The sequence below is a fragment of the Oncorhynchus nerka genome, linkage group LG15 (genome assembly GCF_034236695.1).
Source record: "Oncorhynchus nerka isolate Pitt River linkage group LG15, Oner_Uvic_2.0, whole genome shotgun sequence".
Taxonomy (NCBI): Eukaryota; Metazoa; Chordata; class Actinopteri; order Salmoniformes; family Salmonidae; genus Oncorhynchus; species Oncorhynchus nerka.
The window spans coordinates 52,266,322-52,280,549 of NC_088410.1; the positions used below are offsets into that span (position 1 = coordinate 52,266,322).

General features: G+C 43.6%; 1 protein-coding gene across 3 annotated transcripts in view; it reads left to right on the forward strand.

Annotated features, from left to right (window-relative positions):
* Positions 1 to 14,228, forward strand: part of ptprt (protein tyrosine phosphatase receptor type T) — a 413,934-nt gene that overhangs the window by 381,316 nt on the left and 18,390 nt on the right. For 2 of the 3 annotated variants that reach the window (XM_029682684.2, XM_065001674.1), the window contains 5 exons: positions 8,974 to 9,050; positions 9,990 to 10,026; positions 11,374 to 11,471; positions 11,889 to 12,005; positions 13,672 to 13,826. In XM_029682684.2, the coding sequence (XP_029538544.2) occupies positions 8,974 to 9,050; positions 9,990 to 10,026; positions 11,374 to 11,471; positions 11,889 to 12,005; positions 13,672 to 13,826 (484 nt within the window). The remainder of the gene's footprint in view (positions 1 to 8,973; positions 9,051 to 9,989; positions 10,027 to 11,373; positions 11,472 to 11,888; positions 12,006 to 13,671; positions 13,827 to 14,228) is intronic. The other variant, XM_065001673.1, reaches the window with a different exon arrangement.

The window sequence follows — 14,228 nt, forward strand, 5'->3', positions numbered from 1 at the left end:
TCTAACCCCTTAGGATATTGTCATGAGTGTCTTTTTCAAAAATAAAAATGTTCAGGAGTTAACTATTCATTTTTTTCTAGATCAAAGGAATGCACCGCCATTTCATTTTACACTCAACATGCGTTTTCTGTCTAGTATGAAGTTATATAATTACTATGTTGTTCAAAACCATTAAATTCACTTCAACAGGCAAGTTACACAACTATATTGTAGTATTCAGTGTATTTTCGCACTTTACTGACCTGTAACACAGGATAAATGATGAAACAGGAAAACGTGGCTTCTCTTTGAAAGGTTCTCTCACTTATGAGAACACACAGGTGCAGGATCGCATATAGTCCCAGTGCAAAAGAAAACAGGTCTTACTGCCCCCTACTGGCCAACAGTAGTATAAACTCATCGAAATAGCTTTTCAGTAAAGGCATTCTTTCCCAATACAAAGAAACAATACATAAAAACAAAACAATACACTACATCACCGCACTCCCTCTCTTGCTCTTGGTCCTCATCGTTGTAAGTCACCTTGATTTAGCACCTGTGTGTTTCTTTATGAAAATATTTAGTGAACTCCATGACAGGAGCTAAAGCAAGGAGCTATAGCAGCACACAAGTAGACTACAAATGCATCCTGGGCATGCCCTGAGCTTGTGAAGTGAGTGATACTGGAGTGAAATTGGAGCGGGCGACAAGGCAGACGCTCCAGCATTTGTGAATTCCGCTTCAAAGCTCCAGTGAAATTGGGCACACTCTGCTCCAGCTCCGCTGACATACTCTGATTGATCTGGTTGTATCACCGTCTACTATTGCAACTGCACCACCCGCGACCGGGAGACCCTACAGAGGGTGGTTTAGACGGCCCAGCCCATCACTGGGGGTGAGCTCCCAGCCATCCAGGATATACAGTACATGCCAAGCGGTGTACGAGAAAGGTCTGAAAATTTGCGAAAGACTCCAGCAACCGAGACATGTCTGTTTCTCCATGCTCCCTACCAGCAGGCAGTACCGGTGCCTCAAGGTTCAAACAGACAGACTCCTAAACAGCTTCTAATTCCCTGGCCATAAGACTGTTAAATGGCTAACAACTACTGCTTTCTCTCTCCCACAGACAATCCACACTGACTCTATGTCCATCCACAGGTCTCTACCCACTCAAACACAACCTACACTGCTGCTTTAATTTAATTTGGATTAGATGTATTACTCCATTACGCTGCTGTCCATTGATTGATTGCCATTACCATATAGTAGTATTTATCCTGCTTCTGGTTACTTACTCCTGTTTACATGTACAGTATATATTACCATGAGTATGTACAGTGGGGCAAAAAGTATTTAGTCAGCCACCAATTGTGCAAGTTCTCCCACTTAAAAAGATGAGAGGCCTGTAATTTTCATCATAGGTACACTTCAACTATGACAGACAAATTGAGAAAAATTACATTGTAGGAATTTTAATGAATCTATTTGCAAATTATGGTGGAAAATAAGTATTTGGTCACCTACAAACAAGCACGATTTCCGGCTCTCACGGACCTGTAACTTCTTCTTTAAGAGGCTCCTCTGTCCTCCACTCGGTACCTGTATTAATGGCACCTGTTTGAACTTGTTATCAGTATAAAGACACCTGTCCACAACCTCAAACAGTCACACGCCAAACTCCACTATGGCCAAGACCAAAGAGCTGTCAAAGGACACCAGAAACAAAATTGTAGACCTGCACCAGGCTGGGAAGACTGAATCTGCAATAGGTAAGCAGCTTGGTTTGAAGAAATCAACTGTGGGAGCAATTATTAGGAAATGGAAGACATACAAGACCACTGATAATCTTCCTCGATCTGGGGCTCCATGCAAGATCTCACCCCGTGGGGTCAAAATGATCACAAGAACGGTGAGCAAAAATCCCAGAACCACACGGGGGGACCTAGTGAATGACCTGCAGAGAGCTGGGACCAAAGTAACAAAGCCTACCATCAGTAACACACTATGCCGTCAGGGACTCAAATCCTGCAGTGCCAGACGTGTTCCCCTGCTTAAGCCAGTACATGTCCAGGCCCGTCTGAAGTTTGCTAGAGAGCATTTAGATGATCCAGAAGAAGATTGGGAGAATGTCATATGGTCAGATGAAACGAAAATAGAACATTTTGGTAAAAACTCAACTCGTCGTGTTTGGAGGACAAAGAATGCTGAGTTTCATCCAAAGAACACCATACCTACTGTGAAGCATGGGGGTGGAAACATCATACTTTGGGGCTGTTTTTCTGCAAAGGGACCAGGACGACTGATCCGTGTAAAGGAAAGAATGAATGGGGCCATGTATCGTGAGATTTTGAGTGAAAACCTCCTTCCATCAGCAAGGGCATTGAAGATGAAACGTGGCTGGGTCTTTCAGCATGACAATGATCCCAAACACACTGCCCGGGCAACGAAGGAGTGGTTTCGTAAGAAGCTTTTCAAGGTCCTGGAGTGGCCTAGCCAGTCTCCAGATCTCAACTCCATAGAAAATCTTAGGAGGGAGTTGAAAGTCCGTGTTGCCCAGCAACAGCCCCAAAACATCACTGCTCTAGAGGAGATCTGCATGGAGGAATGGGCCAAAATACCAGCAACAGTGTGTGAAAACCTTGTGAAGACTTACAGAAATCGTTTGACCTCTGTCATTGACAACAAAGGGTATATAACAAAGTATTGAGAAACTTTTGTTATTGACCAAATACTTATTTTCCAACATAATTTGCAAATAAATAAATTAAAAATCTTACATTGTGATTTTCTGGATTTTATTTCTCATTTTGTCTGTCATAGTTTAAGTGTACCTATGATGAAAATTACAGGCCTCTCTCATCTTTTTAAGTGGGAGAACTTGCACAATTGGTGGCTGACAAAATACTTTTTGCCCCACTGTATATTACCGTACGTTTTTATATATTCCTGCTACCAGTCACTTTTCAGCCGTTTTCCCATGTATATCCTACTACCAGTCACTTTATGTGTAAACCCAACTCAACCACATCAGTAGTGGAGGTGTTGTTTCCTACCTTCACCACCTGGTAGCGGCCCGTCAGGAAGTTAGGTTGTCCGGAAGCAAGACGTCGGTATCTGCGGCTTGGCTGGTTTTCCTTTTGTAGTTCATGATTGTCTGTAGACCCTGCCACATACGCCTCGTGTCTGAGCCGTTGAATTGCTACTCCACTTTGTCTCTATACTGACGTTTTGCCTGTTTGATTGCATTACGGAGGGAATAACTGCAGTGTTTGTATTCGGCCATATTCCCAGACACCTTTCCGTGGTTAAATGTGATGGTTGGCGCTTAGAATCCTGTGCACGTGGCGAATAAAACTCTAAACTTGACCCTTAGACTATCTAGCTTACAAAAGAGTCTAATATCTTCCTACAGTATATTTTAACAGTACATTTATATATTTCCTATTGGGCAAAGACCCCCACCTCCTTCTCTTGCTAATACACTTCCTTGGCTGTAATCCATTCCCGATCTGAATGATACTGTACTTGTCCAAACATGGACTTCTCGTTGAATGGGGTCAAAGTCAATAGTTAGTGTCGTTAATGAAACACGCGGCATCTCTCAGGTACACCCCATGGCAGTCTAATCTCTGAACTGCAGAACAGGGTTAAACCGGATCATCCAACTACCAGCATGCGGCACAAACAACATTCTGTCAGTTTGACAGTGGAACCTCCAGGAGGTCTGACTTTTATAGGTTAAATCAACCCCGTTTAAACTCTGAGCAATTGTTTTGGACCCAGTACCGTGAAATATAATTTGAAAGCTACAGCCCTAGTCTTTTTGTAAATCAAACTCAAATCTTTCTGCTCGCAATTATCCGAATTTAGCCCCCCGCTGCCTCCACATAAAGGCCATAAATCCCATATGCAATGTCGCTAAATTCACCAAAAGTGTAAACATTTAGTTTGCATTGAAAGGGTACACCTTGGTGGTCATTGTAAAGCAATGCATTTCCTTCTCCAACTTGTATGCATCCTCCACATGCACCGTTGATCTAACACAGATGTCTACAATAGGAAAAGTACATGGGAAAAGAGGTTTGAAGTTTCCTCACCGGTTTGTCTTTTTTGAGATACATTTACATTTACATTTAAGTCATTTAGCAGACGCTCTTATCCAGAGCGACTTACAAATTGGTGCATTCACCTTATGACATCCAGTGGAACAGCCACTTTACAATAGTGCATTTAAATATTTTAAGGGGGGGGGGGGTGAGAAGGTTTACTTTATCCTATCCTAGGTATTCCTTACAGAGGTGGGGTTTCAGGTGTCCCCGGAAGGTGGTGATTGACTCCGCTGTCCTGGCGTCGTGAGGGAGTTTGTTCCACCATTGGGGGGCCAGAGCAGCGAACAGTTTTGACTGGGCTGAGCGGGAACTGTACTTCCTCAGTGGTAGGGAGGCAGGCAGGCCAGAGGTGGATGAACGCAGTGCCCTTGTTTGGGTGTAGGGCCTGATCAGAGCCTGGAGGTACTGAGGTGCCGTTCCCCTCACAGCTCCGTAGGCAAGCACCATGGTCTTGTAGCGGATGCGAGCTTCAACTGGAAGCCAGTGGAGAGAGCGGAGGAGCGGGGTGACGTGAGAGAACTTGGGAAGGTTGAACACCAAACGGGCTGCGGCGTTCTGGATGAGTTGTAGGGGTTTAATGGCACAGGCAGGGAGCCCAGCCAACAGCGAGTTGCAGTAATCCAGACGGTAGATGACAAGTGCCTGGATTAGGACCTGCGCCGCTTCCTGTGTGAGGCAGGGTCGTACTCTGCGGATGTTGTAGAGCATGAACCTACAGGAACGGGCCACCGCCTTGATGTTAGTTGAGAACGACAGGGTGTTGTCCAGGATCACGCCAAGGTTCTTAGCGCTCTGGGAGGAGGACACAATGGAGTTGTCAACCGTGATGGCGAGATCATGGAACGGGCAGTCCTTCCCCGGGAGGAAGAGCAGCTCCGTCTTGCCGAGGTTCAGCTTGAGGTGGTGATCTGTCATCCACACTGATATGTCTGCCAGACATGCAGAGATGCGATTCGCCACCTGGTCATCAGAAGGGGGAAAGGAGAAGATTAATTGTGTGTCGTCTGCATAGCAATGATAGGAGAGACCATGTGAGGTTATGACAGAGCCAAGTGACTTGGTGTATAGCGAGAATAGGAGAGGGCCTAGAATTTAATCATTTGAAAGCCCTGATTGCTTGAGTGATTTTAAGATGTCAGGCTTGAAAATCTGAGTAGCCATTATGGCACAATGTCTCACTACCCAAACCAGACACAACTGGTTTCAAGTGGCCAAGAGACGTCATGTTGCTATCTCGTGGACGAACTGGGAATCAGACAGAGGATATATTTACATCAATAAATAGGTAGGGACTTCAGCTTTCTCCTCATGTCATTCCTGCAATATGAAAAACGACTTTGCACAAGCCCTGCACTTTTAAAATGGCTGTGTTCCTATGGGAATTTGCGCATGCGTCACCATTAGGTCATATGTGTTTGTAGGACTTTTGAAACCGACTTTATGAAGGTAGTATACAATATTATGTGTGGTTTAGAAAATGCTGCCAGAAGGCGTCAGAGTTTAACAGGTTAAAGTCCATAATGCATTCAGCCACGTTGACAGTTTAGTGGCTATCTATAAATTCTGTGGGGACAACATGGGCTTTAATGATTAATGGAGCTGTGACATACCATGCGTTACCGGGAGAAGGCAAGTCCCCTCGATCAGCAATTCAAATCCGATACTGTTGTGTTTTTAACGTGTCTACGTTTTCACTGTAATCCTTTCTCCATGACATAGACTGTGAAACGGAGATTATGATAATCTGTTGGTCTCAGTAAAATACAGGATTTGATAGACAATAGTCAACGACGATAGATATTTAGTGTACAAAATCAGATATGCCTCTTACTCAAGTTCATATGGTCCAAGCTGCTCTGCAGAATTAAAGTTTTAGAAAAGTTAACATGCCCCTGCAGGCCTGCACCAAACTTTTACAAAAAAGAGTTCAGCTGAGGAATCGGTAGCATAAATCAGTAATGAGTTCACAAACCTTCCGTTTGAGGACTGGGCTAGTGATGTCTTTATTGGGATTGTGCTTGAGGCGTGTGGTGCTTAAGATGTATAGGTGTTATAGCCTGGAGGCCTGCACAGGGAACCCTTGTGTGGGCAGGGTCCTCTGTGGCGCCACCTTCACACAACCCCCTGCCAGCCCTCGCCCAGTGTCCTGGCTCACGTGAGAGGAGAGGTAGGGAGAGGAGGGTCGCTCAGCCAACCAATGGAATTTCGTTTTTTAACTGTCATCACCCAGTAAATATAGATCAGCAAGAACGCAACCGCGGAGTATAGGCTGACATCTCTGATAAGCGCAGATATGAAGTTATCGTTCTCAGTACATGCCTTATTGGAATGCTGCTAGGCCTATCATCCAGGAGCGTCCGATCAGTCAGGAAATGTGCTGCAGCGCTCGTACATTTGCATATCACAGATCAAAGTGAGAAGGGATCAGTGTGTTACACATCATCCCATCATCATCATCACGTCCTTTTTTTCCTCCGCCACCACCATCGCCATCACTCCCTTAATTGCCAAGCAGAAGCCCTGTGGAGTCCAGCTCAAGATTTCACATGTCAAAATTACAGTAATGGGTCATGTGTTTGTAGAGTGAAAGGTAGATGTTGTGGTTGAAGTGTTGTGGAAATTAGAACCAAAAGGAAGAGAGACTGTAGATTCTTAAATCAACTACTTTATTTGCAAAAATGGAGCAGTTAACAATCACTCAATGGTGCAGAATTAAGGGCCCAACGAATAGAGTTGGATCTCAGCTTTAATAGAAAAGTACTGTCTGTCTATGTGGCTGTTAGCAGATGTGTGTGAACAGGGGCGGGGAACATAGTGTGTAAAAGGCGATTAGTTTGTCTGTGCAGATTACGATGGCACGAGGGCTCAACAGTCTAACTGCATTTGCCACAGCTCACACTATAATGTGCTCCTTTCTGCAAGTTTCCACACAGCTGAGTTCCTGCAGATAGTAAAAACACAGGATGTGTCACATGCTGCGATCTTAGCTATACGTCAAGTCTTATAACTAAGTCAAACAAAGACAAGTTTGTATCAGGTTAGAAAAAAACACTAGGATATAACAAAAGACAATTCTCGAAGTAAAAACAGCATAGCATGTCTAATTTGTTATTTTTTCCCCCCACAGAAGTAACTAATTCAATCATGCAGTGAGATTAGTCATGTGCTCTGTGTGTATAGACATAGTTGCGCGTTTGGCAATTTCGAGATGGAAATCATCTCGCTGACAAGGTGATAAAACGCAGTACGTCTCTCTAATCCGTCCCATGAATTGAATGTACTATATAGAGTGACAATGCTCCTATGGTACCTAAAAACATAGAAATAAGAACGTATAGAAAAAGCGTCTCCACTCAAGTCAATGATGGCATATTAGGTGGACTGGCAGCCATTTTAAGTGTTTCCATGCGAGGAAGTAAAAGCAGGAAGTGTACCCTTCAACCTGTGCTGTGATTTGTTGAGTCAACTCAGCTGACATTACAAAAAATACATTCCATTGCTTACGCCACATCAGTTGGCATCATTTGAATGAACATTCTACATTACCATGGCAATACAGCTTCAGTTGATAGAACATTCCAAAATACCATGGAAATTAATTGCATCACAATACCAGGCAGTCATTGCGAGTGTACACATGAGTTTAACAGTCAATTGCCAGGGTTAGAGCTTCCACGCCTGTTCTATTCCTTTGTATTTATATGCCTACAAATACGTATTTTCAAATCAAATGTTATTAGTCTCACGTCACCCCGCTCCTCCGCTCTCTCCACTGGCTTCCAGTTGAAGCTCGCATCCGCTACAAGACCATGGTGCTTGCCTACGGAGCTGTGAGGGGAACGGCACCTCAGTACCTCCAGGCTCTGATCAGGCCCTACACCCAAACAAGGGCACTGCGTTCATCCACCTCTGGCCTGCTCGCCTCCCTACCACTGAGGAAGTACAGTTCCCGCGCAGCCCAGTCAAAACTGTTCGCTGCTCTGGCCCCCCAATGGTGGAACAAACTCCCTCACGACGCCAGGACAGCGGAGTCAATCACCACCTTCCGGAGACACCTGAAACCCCACCTCTTTCAGGAATACCTAGGATAGGATAAAGTAATCCTTCTCACCCCCCCTTAAAGGATTTAGATGCACTATTGTAAAGTGGCTGTTCCACTGGATGTCTTAAGGTGAACGCACCAATTTGTAAGTCGCTCTGGATAAGAGCGTCTGCTAAATGACTTAAATGTAAATGTAAATATAGTCAACAGGTGACAACCTTACAGTGAAATGCTTACTTACGAGCCCCTAACCATCAACTTTGGTGATATGTAAATAGCTACAAGAAATACAGATGAAAACTCTCTAGGTAGGTAGTGTGGTCTACAGTTCATCATGAGATACTCTATCTCAGGCGAGCAATAGCTCGAGACTTCCTTAGATATCGTGCCATTAAAATACTTTTGCCATTAAAATACTGCAAATCGGTCTCTCGCGCTAGGGTGTGTTTTGCATTAAAGCTGTGGTAGTGGCACATGTAGGCTGCATCTCAAATGGCATCCTTTTCCCTGTACAATGCACTACTTTTGACCAGGGCCCATAGTGCACTACTTTTGACCAGGACCCATAGTGCACTACTTTTGACCAGGGCCCATAGTGCACTACTTTTGACCAGGACCCATAGTGCACTACTTTTGACCAGGACCCATAGTGCACTACTTTTGACCAGGGCCCATAGTGCACTACTTTTGACCAGGGCCCATAGTGCACTACTTTTTACCACTGCCCTATGCAGGGAATAGGATGCCGAAGTCCTCAGACATTTGATGTTGAGGTGTAGTTGTGTGAACCTTGAATGGGTAAATGTAACTTTAGGCCTGCTCTTTGAATTTTTGACCCCACAGATGACCACACTCGAGTCAGGCTGCAACTGCTGGACGGAGACCCCCACTCAGACTACATCAACGCCAACTACATAGACGTAAGTATGGGGAGGCGGAGATGTGAAGGGGAATGGAATTTTTATCTGATTGCTTTTGAATTTGACTTAATACAAGGTCTCATTTAGCCTTCTGACACCATGTATTAGTAAGGAGATGAGACAGCATTTCACTTCATGACATCTTTACTAAGATAAAATCAAATATTGCATAGAGCATTATGGGTGCTGTAGTACATCACGCTACAAACATTACTATTATGAATGGTCAGTGAAGACAGATTTTGCAAGGATGGATTCAAAATATGACACACCATCGTCACACAAACGGAGATTATATATACAGTAGAAAACATATACGCTTTTTACGAGGCAATGTGCCTGTAACATTGACATATCTGCTGCAAACACAGCGTACTGCATCTGAGCATGCATTTGCTCATCTTCGGATGAAAGAATTCTGCATTGACATAACTACCATAACGACAGTGTAGATATGATTGTCTCTATTATGCTGTGGGGACTGGGAATGCCCTGTACTCCGAGAAGCAGCATCAGGACAAATCGGCATTATAGCTGTGTGTATAATCATATCATCGAGCCTCATTTCCTCTAATAAAACAATTACTGGGTCGATGTGCCAAGATCCGCTGGTAAAATGTATTGTTATACCCAGCTCTAGGAGCCTCAACTGTGTTGATTTTTTTAGCGGTTGTAATAGTAATGAATTTGTAGAATTTGTTTCACGCACACATTCCCACTTGATATGGTGAAATGGCAATGTCCTATTAAGGATATGAAATGTATATACTGTATTCATTTGAACTAAGCATTCTGTCTCGATGGAACAATATGATAGAATTTCCATTTTGGCAGATAGGAAAATGAAGGTTCTCGGATTTGATTTGATCTGATTTGAAAGGACCTTGAGCTATTACAGTACGCCTGGGGGTTTTCTTTTTTCTCTTCTTCTTCTCACAGGGGTATCATAGACCAAGACATTACATCGCTACACAAGGTAATTAAATTGGATGGTTGGCTGGTAAGACGCAAGACACCTGGAAAAGTATCCCCAGACATGGGAGAGGCAATTACTCAGATGTAAAAAAATATATATATAATAATAATACTCTTAAAGCCAATGACAAAAATGTAACACCCCATTCCTTTTGTTCCATAACAAACTGGGGCTTATCTTTAACTGATCCTGGGCATGGTTGTGATTTGGATAAGTCGCTCTCCTTCTGGGATAAGATAAAGGGCGCGTTCCTCTGCTCAGACATTGCTAACGCCTGGATAGGTATTTTAAGTATCGGGCTAACCACGTTTTAGAAATCTGTCAGTCAATGACACAGTTGATGACATGGCACACAACGATTGGTTGATGCATACAACGTCTGAGCAGGGGAACGCGACCAAATAATGATGAGACCGTGATGTCTGAATATTATTTGGGTATAACTGCACTGGGAGGTCAATGGGCGCTCTGGTCAAAAGTAATGCACTATATCAGGGATACAATGTGCCATTTCCGGGGATAGGGTATCATTTTAGGAGAGGCCCGACTGACACTATTTTAACATTATGCAGGGATGAACGACTGCCCCCTCTCATTGACTCCACAGAAGTTCAAAGCCAACCACGGTACTGCAGGCATTGTTAGCAAAAAACAGGATCCCCAATTGTGAATGGAAAATGTGCAATCTTTGTGGTCAATCTTCATGTAAAAAAAAAAGTATAATTCAAAGACAATCATGGTACCAGTATTTGCTTCTAATACACCATATGTATGTTCTTGAACCGATTATTTTAAAATCACACAAGTTATAAGGATTATTTAGTTGCTAATGGCATCCTGCAGTACCCCAGTTGGCCTTCAACTTGAGTTACTCAATGAGATGGGGAAACACTGAACTAACCTGCAATGTCACTTCCTGGAGCAGCTCAAACTGTGTATGTTATGTCACCACGAGTCTCCATCTTTACTGACTTAATTTGGCTTCAATTCGGTGCTTCTTAATCCTGGTCCTATGGACCCAAAGGGGTGCACATTTTTAGTTTTTGCCCTAGCTCTTCACACCTGATTCCAATTGTCAACTCATCATATTTGATGATTTGAATCAGGTGTGTAGTGCTAAGGCAAAAACTAAAAATGTGTACCCCTTTGGGTCCCCAGGATTAAGAAACACTTCACATAGGAATGAATGTGAGTCTTCACATAGGAATGAATGGTACAGGTGATCGATGGCTTTGCCTATTCATATATACAGTCATTGCTCCTATGTATACTTCCTGGTTCCTGTTATGACATTATCTCTGTCCAATCCTTCTTGATCTCATCCTTGCTCTCCTTCTCTCCTTCCAGGCCCCATGCAGGAGACAGTGAGAGATTTCTGGAGGATGATCTGGCAGGAGAATTCCGGCAGTATTGTCATGGTTACCAACCTGGTGGAAGTGGGCAGGGTGAGTTCATCAAAGAGGATTTGAAAGGTGTTAGAGCAAGCGGCTAAGTTCTTATACTGAATGGAGTTCTGTGCTGTTTCTTTAATAGATCAGGGTGTGTCAATCATAGTTCGTATTCCCCTTCCCTACACCTCATACCATTACTGTTCACAACAAATATATGCGATAACAAATAGTTAAAACAAATCAACATCAAATATGTGAGGACAAAATTGAATTCAATGCCATTAAATCAGGCCTCTTTGTATGTATTATATGCTATCAACTCCTCTGATTGGTCCTTTAATGTTATGTTTAATAATATTATTTCTGTCCATTTCAGGGACCCCTTTTGGCTCAACAGCACCTCCAGAGGCAAAAGTCCCATATAGCCTCTGTAAGAGACAAAGCACTGACCATATATGTTTCTCTGCCCAGGTGAAGTGTGTGAGGTACTGGCCTGACGAGACCGAAGTGTACGGAGATGTCAAGGTGACACTGATCGAGACAGAGCCACTGGCCGAGTATGTCATCCGCACCTTCACAGTACAGAAGGTACACAGACTAAGTCAATAGCCAGGCTTGCTTGTTTAGCTTTCATTCATTCCAATTTGCCGGATTAACATTGTGGTTGACAGCAAGGTGAAGCTATGTTGTCCAACTGGGAAATGAGAGTATAATTGAACACTGGTAATCAGTGAGGATTTGCATTGAAAGAAGCACAATACAGTTGGGATGCAGGATTCCGTATGCGACGCTATTGTTCTGTTAGCTCCCTTTAAAAGGGAAATATCAGAGGAACAGTCACGAAACTAGCAAGCATTGATAGGCTTGAAATGCATCTTTCTGTGACTCTGTGAAAGCCGCTTAGGCAGACAACACGAGCTAGTAGTCAACTAATTTTGCAATGCTTTAATCCATCTGTTTTGCAAGAAAGCTAAGTTCCTTTTAACCTGCTCACACTCTTCATTTGAAAGGGAAATGGGACATTGTCATTACAAAACGCCACCATCACACCACAACCTTAATTCCTGTGCCTTAAAAAGCAGTGCACTGTGATGGCCGGGAATCACGCTTCGGATGCGTATGCGTTCAAGTAGAGCGTATTAAATTGTTTTAATTGCAGAAAATAATGAGTTCTGAAATTATGAAAAGCATTATTAATGATGAGTCCAAGGGGATTATTTTACTGCACCACGCAGATAGATAGATCTTTAGGCCCGCACACACACACTCTCACGTTAATCCATTGAGAATATGTTAAACCAGAGCCCACTGGTTTGGCAAGCTTAGACACAGTTTACCCCCGCTTTACACTGTTACACTCCAATGCACTATTAAAGGTGGTATGTGTCCATACACTCCAAACAGTGAAGGTATTTTAACTGCGGTATTAAACTGTTATGTGGGTTTTGCTGGCATATCAAAGCTGGCAGGCAGGGATTAAACAGCTCACCAACCCGAATGGCAATTAACCGCTTAGCATTAGCACAGGGAGTGGAGGTGTGAAGCCTGTGATTATTATTACTACTGAAGCCCAGCGCTCTACTGTTCTGTAAATGGCCTTATTCCAGTTTCCGCACATCAACTCCCTTTATGTTCTGCTGCCTTCGCTGATATCCTTATTGGAGTGGGTTTTTAGTATCATGCCACGTGCCTTTAAGAGTGAGAACCAGTTACTTTCTACTCTGCCAAGTTCATGTTGCCATGGTAAACATGAGCTAGGCCCTACCTACCTTCTTTCCCAATCTGTGATTTACTGCATTTTGTGGCTTTGTTGTTTCCCATCTTAGATGTTTACCCCATATTGATTTCGGAATGTAATTTGAACATCGAAGGAAAGGAAATCAATAGGCCTCCAGTTATCAAATCACCTTTTGTTTTGTTCCCCTCAATACTTGCCTGTATGCTCAAGTCGTCATAATGTATTTTCTTAAAAGAAACAAATCGATAGCTACTGTATATTCAGTTGTTGAGCCGGAATGGGAGCCCGTCAGATCTTCAGTTTCCAGGAAGTCTCCATTTTGTTTAGTCAGCCCGCAGTTTCCAGGAATTCCAGGAAACTCAGACATTTCTAACTTGGAAACCTGCTGTAGAAAGAGGAGGCCCAAGTTTCCCACTATCAGAATCAATCAATAGGAAGCTCTATGCCAATAACTTATTAACTTTCAACGTGTCATGTATTTGTCTCCATTTAAGCCTCCATTTTGTTTCTTCTCAGAAGGGCCACCACGAGATTCGAGAGATCCGTCAGTTCCACTTCACCAGCTGGCCTGACCACGGGGTACCCTGCTATGCCACCGGCCTCCTGGGCTTCGTCCGCCAGGTCAAGTTCCTCAACCCGCCCGACGCTGGCCCCATTGTGGCCCACTGCAGGTACGTACTGTCCACACCGAGGGGGATTGTGGGACATAACACAGGACTACTGGGATGACATATTTGACACTCAGGGCTTTTGTCTATGTATTTATTTATACTTTATTTAATCAGAAATAACAACAGTAGCTAGCGGCAGGTAGCCTAGTGGCTAAGAGCATTGGGCCAGTAACCAAAAGGTCGCTGGTCTGAATCCCTGAGCTGCCTTCGTAAAGAAAATGTGTCCTTGAGCAAGGCATTATTACTCTAATTGCTCCTGTAAGTCTCTCTGCATAAGAGCATCTGCTAAATGACAAAAATGTAGGTGGGAGCCTTCACATACATTTTTAGGTCGAAAAAATGAATGAGCGAGAGCAATGGGAGACTAAGGCCTCTCTCTCTCTTGCTCCTTCTCTCATCTAC